At 33.0% G+C, this 6,358-nt stretch overlaps 1 protein-coding gene across 1 annotated transcript; it reads right to left on the bottom strand.

Annotated features, from left to right (window-relative positions):
• Positions 1–330: 330 nt before the first annotated feature.
• On the bottom strand, positions 331–1,980 carry LOC143621281 (uncharacterized). Its single transcript, XM_077092757.1, has 2 exons — positions 1,766–1,980; positions 331–1,604 (listed from the first exon to the last, which is right to left on the bottom strand). The coding sequence occupies exons 1-2, from the start codon at positions 1,877–1,879 to the stop codon at positions 1,077–1,079; spliced, it is 642 nt and encodes a 213-aa protein (XP_076948872.1). The 5' UTR covers positions 1,880–1,980; the 3' UTR covers positions 331–1,076.
• Positions 1,981–6,358: the final 4,378 nt, after the last annotated feature.

Below are 6,358 nucleotides of genomic sequence, written 5' to 3'. Positions count from 1 at the left end.
ATGAATTTGAGTTGCCTTCTAACACTTGTTTCATATTGTCGACTTGATCACCTTTTTTGTCAAAGGTCTCAACTTCATTCAATATAAGCATCTCATCAACTTTTTGTTTCTCTTCTGAATCAACATTTTCATTAAAACAATCTACCTCTTCATTTCTTTCACCAAATAAAACTATGTCACATGGCAAGTTGTTATAATGTTCCTTTGCAACCACATGTTCCTTAACTGAAACATTCAATACTTCATGGAGATCATATTTTTCATCAACCACCATAATAATTTCTTCCGAATCCACATTCTCACATGGATTTGAATTACCTTCTGATTCTTGCTTTATACCGTCTACCTAGTCACTTATTTTCATAGATGTCTCAACATCATTCAAGATCAACTTCTCTTCAACTTTCTGTTTCTCTTCTATATTCATAGTTTCACAACAATAAACCTTTTCATCGTTTTCACCTAATAAAAACTTATCACATAGCAAGCTGTCATCATGTTCCTTATATGAAGCATTTGAACCTTCATATAGATCAATTTTTCATCAACCACCATGATATTCTCTTCTGAATCCCCATCGTCACACAATTTTGAGATGCCTTCTGAGACTGGTCTTATATTGTGTACTTGTTCCCTTTTTTTGTCAGATGCCTCAGGTTCATTAAGGATGAACTTCTTTTCAACTTTATGTTTCTCTTCTAAATCCACATTTTCACCACAACAATCTCCATCTTCAATCACTGAATTATGATCACTTCCATCTTTAATAACAATATCAAGTTTCTCAAACTCAATGCATATATCTTCCGCTTTTGCCTTTGAAGTGCCTTCATCATAGTTTTCAACACTTCATTCCTCAACATTATATTCTGTAACCCCAAATAATGTATTTAACTCATTGGATGCCTCTAAAGAACTAGAATCTACATAATTTTACAAAAGATGACTTCAGTTATAGTTTAAATTGATAGTTAATAACACAAAAACACAGTTAAGATACAAGCAAACACATGAGAACTTGTGGTAGAAAATCGTTACTGCGTTACTTGTTTTAATACTTGAATTGGTAAGTTTTCTTAAAAACATATTAAGAATAATATTAGAGCCAACAAAAGGAATATAAAGCTGTTAGTATTGTAGAAATTCATACCTGATCCCACACTAATTTTAGATGTTACACTCACTTCTTCCAAAAACGAAGCTATCTTCACTAGTCTACTTATATCCCTCTCTGTCACACATTCATCTACACATTTCTTTTCAGTCAACCTTGCTGACCTTCTAGTATTATACACTCTCTGCACAGTAGACTCCCTTTTCACAGTTGATGTTGTTGGGCTCTTCGGTCTAGTGTTGGAAATTGAAGGAGTTTTCATGAACGCATTACCTTCTCCAGTCATTTGCCTCCTTACTCCACGACTCGCCCTACTTGCAGTCGCAAGCACAAACTCAGTTTCCAAACTCTTCACCTTTTTCCAATTTGAAGTTCTAATGCTAGTCCGAGGAACCCTAGGTGACGTAATTTCATTCTTCTCAAGCGATTTAATCGACGATCCAGCAGCTTTGGAATGTGAAGCGTTTAAAATATCTTCAATCCCTACGACCTAATTATGCATAATACAAATAAGCGTTTCACAATTAAGTACAAAAAACCGTAGACATAAATGATGATCGTACTTATGTAACGTATATTAACCACAACACGCTTGATATCATCTTAAAAATTTACATAACAGTTGAAGACAATCATAATCAAATAACTTACAGTGTGAAGAGATTTGAGAGCATCGACCATGGCAACGTTGGTGATATTAGCGGGGATCATGTTGATTTTGCTGAGAGATTGAAGTTCTCTTCTGTTAAGACTTTTGAAATCCATGAGTGAAATTGGGGATTAGGGTTTGAATCGGTGAAGATGAATGAAAGAATGAAGAGTTGAGTTGAGGATGTAAGAATTGATTGGTATTTATACACTAACGCTTATGCATATGAACTGTTAGAGTATGGATATTTCAAAATCATTTTGTTTTAAGAAATTAGTTAATTTATTACTAGTTTGATTTTTTTTTACCTTACAAAGATAAAATTTAACTTCAAATCAGTTTGTTTAGTCATTTATTAATTTCTTTTACAACTCAGTATGTGTACGTATTTTATATATCTGTTACTAAAATAAAATCATGATGAAAATTCATACGGTTTTGATAAAGAAGTATATGTCATCCTTAAATAAAAAACAAATAACTTCTCATACTTTAATGTAATGTTGTTTTAACTGTTTATTGTTATAGTACTAATACATTTCATTTGGACAACCATTTTATAATGCGTGAATTTATAATGAGTTTTATATCACTTAAAAGTAACTTATTATAAATCAAATCAAGGTTTTGTAAAACAACTCAAGTTAGCCTATATACATTATTACATTGTACATCCTTCTGCCAATCAACCACATTTTATACTAGTTCACCATGTACATTTACATGCTCTCTCTCTCTCTCTTTCTCTCTCTCTATATATATATATATATTTGATTTCTTTTGAGAACCACTCTTAGTTTTAAGAAATCGAAAGAACTCAATATAACAATTTGTTTTTGAATTTGTTTTTACACATATGTAATGCGTAAGTGTAAGTAACGTAAAAAAATTACAGTATTATTTTACATACCGAAGCGACTTATTACACATGTGTAACTAACATTTAAACTTGTGTAATCATAAAAAATATTTATTCTCTCTCCTAATTAATTTTTTAATCAGATTTATTCCCAGCCACATATTCCATACTCATTTAATTATTTATGTTGTCCATATTAAGTTCTTAAAGTTCTTACAATTTATCAAGTTTCTCAAAATATCTCTCCCCAATACACACACACACACACTAGTATGTGTACTATACAAAAAGGACATGTGGTACTATACCTCATTAAAAAATCACTGATGAAATAAAATACACAGCTTTAGATTTAATCGTGGTTGTCAGAATTAAATTATTATGCATGTATATGAAATCAATAATTAGATAAGACATAAATGCTTAGCAAAGAACAAAGATTTTCTTTCTCGTAGAATGAAGTTTTAATTTTGTGTCTCGAACAATCACATATATAAGCCATGTAATTTTCTTTATATAGGTTTCAACCAATCACATTTGTTGGGATGCAACATTGCACCTTTTAGAGAAAGAATTCGACGAATGATGGTTATAACTACATGTACCCGTTGGTTATATTAGTAGGAAGTTACCGTTAAAACTACCACCTAGAGACACTTGCCACTAATTGCCATTCATTATAAATTAATATCGGCCATGGATGCATAACTACCCCTAATAACTAAGTAGGTCTCAATTCTTATGCAACTTTTAACAAGTCATACATATATGAAACATTCCTTGTATTATGTATGAAAAATGAAAATTTTCCACGAATATTATCAATGCATTACCCCGGATTGGAACCCCATGGTTTAGGCAATTTGTTTCTTAAGACCTTTAATGTTTAATGGTCTTGAAAACAGAATAGATGATGTTTGTCGTGCGTGGTTGTAAAATTTATAATGGGGTTTTAGCTTTTGCACAAGATCGTGTTTTAAATTTATAAAAGTGATTTCTACTAAGACTAAACACACATAAAATAGGCAAGTGTACCTATCGTATATGTAGAATAGTATTGATAAGAACCAAGTATCGATCCATGAACACAAATGTTTCCAATAATGAATCTTCGTTTTAGTTTAATCAGAGAGTTTTAATCATTTTGGGGTTTATTTTTAAACTTCTTATAAAATAGAAATACTTATATATATATATATATATATATATATATATATATATAATAAATAGGTGACAAGAAGAGAAATTCTAAATGAGTAATTCAATTATATGAAGGTTACCATCTAAGATCAAGAATCCACTCCATTCTTCCTTGATGATTATTAAGTAAACATGTGATAAACTTGTCCTAATAATATAGTATAGAATAGCCCCTCATTTCTAGGTGAACATATTCTATGACATAGAAGAAAGTAGCATGCATATTTTCAAGTCAACCCTTGCTTAATCTCATACTACCACGAGAATGTCAATTTAAGTAGGCAAGTAGTTTGGTAAAGTAGAAAGATTAGGATTCTCAAATACGAATTCTAAAAACTTCTAGTGGTTATAGTTTAGTCACACAACCTCCCCTTGGTTGATTTAATTAGCTTATAATTTCACATTCAATTAACATATGATTTCTTTAACTAGCATTATAACCTAAGCAATCGTGTTAACAATGTTATTTCAGAATTATCAAAACTAGAGAAATAGATCATAACTTATATCTCATCATTTCTATGTACAATAGAAGGACCCATGATTTATCTTGAATATGTTATGAAGGTATTATTTTTACCATTTCTAGTCTCCAAGAACATGAGTGAATCATGAATGATTGTTAAACGTCAACCTTGATGTATTGAGTTAAAGTGATAAAACAAATCTTCATCAAAGGATAATAGCAAAATAACCATGTACTTTACCAAAGTAAATCACATGTTCAACATAATCATCAAGTAAAACAAAGCTTCTTCATAGATTTTAGAAGGTAAATGGAGTTTAGCTCATGATGAGCATGGTTATGAACATTAAAAGAGATGAAGATAACAAACACATGATCAAACTAGAACAATCTAACCAAATGTGGATGAATCTTTTTTCTTCAATGGTGATGGATGATGGTGATGATAACCTCCAAGCCTTCAAACTCTCCACAAGACCTTCAATTTGAGTGTAAAGTGGGTGTTTTTATAAGAGAAATTCTTATAAAAGTTTTCTTCAAGCACCCCAAATGAGTGAAATATGCTCCAATATTTATAGGCAGTAATGGCACTCAGGCACGACCCCGTGCTCCATGAGGCACACCGTCCGTGTCCACATGTCCAGTCGCATTAAATGCTCTGTCAGATCGTACATGATGACTCAGCACGGGGCGTGCTTCCTGAGGCACGGCCCCATGTTTTTAGGTGTCTATTATATCTCTTTTGTCTTTTCTGAAAGGTGACCACGGTCCCGTGTCCTCTGAAGCATAGCCCCATGTCCAGCTGGCTAGTATTTTGTCTTTTCTTGTAGATTTTTGTCTTTCTGAATGGTAAGCACGGACCGTGTCTCCTGAAGTACGGACCTGTGTCTCCTGAAGCACGGACCAGTGACTCTTGAAACACGGCCCCGTGTCTTCTGAAGCACAGCCCCATATTCTCTGAAGCACAACCCCATGTTTTCTGAAGCAAAGTCCCATGTTTTGCTACTTTCTTTGGTTTTCTTTGATTTTTCTTTGTCTTTTCATTCGTTAATATGTTTGAGGCTTGGATTCACTTGGAAATACATTTTAACATGATGAGTAGTTATTTGAACTATATTATACGATAGAAGTTGTATTTTTTAGAGATTATTTGATGCTAAAAAGATATATCTTTTTATATACATCAAACATCCCCACACTTGAACCTTGCTTGTCCTTGAGCAAGCTACATATAAATATTCTCTAAAAATAACAAGTTAGGACCATAGCTTAAACATCCCCAAAAGAGTTCCAAGAAAATCGGAACAAAATAACCAACCTTAAATCATAGGAATATATGTAGTGATATATAAAAAGGTGATTTGCTTTCATGAGCTTCCATTTATGCAAAACGTCACATTCTCACATTGTTCACTCACACTTGGTTTTATATATGATCATACCTGTGATGTATGTATGTGAACACTCTTAGCTAAGATGTAACCTGTGATAAATAAGCTTGTAACAAGTTCAAATCTCCACCTTTGTGAAGGGTTGCATTGATCAAAAGGTAATATGGGTTGGTTTAGTAGGGATTTGGTATTTGTCGGTTCAAGGGTTTAGGTTATTGAGGATGGTAAATACAACTTCTGCTGATTGTCGGGAATCTTAAGATGTCTTCAATGGTTAGCTTCTTTTCTCCCGATTGTTTTTTTTCACAAACCTAGTGACTCTTTTTAAGGTCAGATCGTCAAGACCAGTTTTGTCGAGGATGTGGATCAGTTCTTCCTCAATCCTGCTCTGAACATAACTCCCAACTCTAATAGATCATTCGGCTTTAAGCCTAATAGCCCCCAACCTCATTAGTGCGGTATATTCATGTTAAGACTGAGTTTGACTTTTTCTACATCTTCCTTCATGGTCCCAGTTTTCGCATCCTAAGCGTCATTCGTATCTTTTTGCTCTTCTTTTCATCGCGCTTTTGGAAACTCTACAAAATGGTGGCCTTTGTTCGTCTTGGCGCCACTTTTTCCTCACCTCATTGCTAAATAGAAATATTCTCTCCCTAGGTTATGGAGGCAACCAAGGTTT

This window comes from Bidens hawaiensis, unplaced genomic scaffold (genome assembly GCF_021521415.1).
Source record: "Bidens hawaiensis isolate Kalapana, Puna unplaced genomic scaffold, B.hawaiensis_p1.1 tig00002825_1, whole genome shotgun sequence".
Classification (NCBI taxonomy): Eukaryota; Viridiplantae; Streptophyta; class Magnoliopsida; order Asterales; family Asteraceae; genus Bidens; species Bidens hawaiensis.
This window is presented reverse-complemented; position numbering and strand designations above follow the sequence as displayed.

What these genes read in the sequence shown, in the direction of transcription:
- LOC143621281 (XM_077092757.1), bottom strand. Translation starts at nt 1,879, where the DNA reads ATGGATTTCAAAAGTCTTAACAGAAGAGAACTTCAATCTCTCAGCAAA. An exon ending in CTCTCAAATCTCTTCACACT is followed by an intron (nt 1,605 to 1,765) that starts GTAAGTTATTTG and finishes ATGCATAATTAG; the next exon opens with GTCGTAGGGATTGAAGATAT.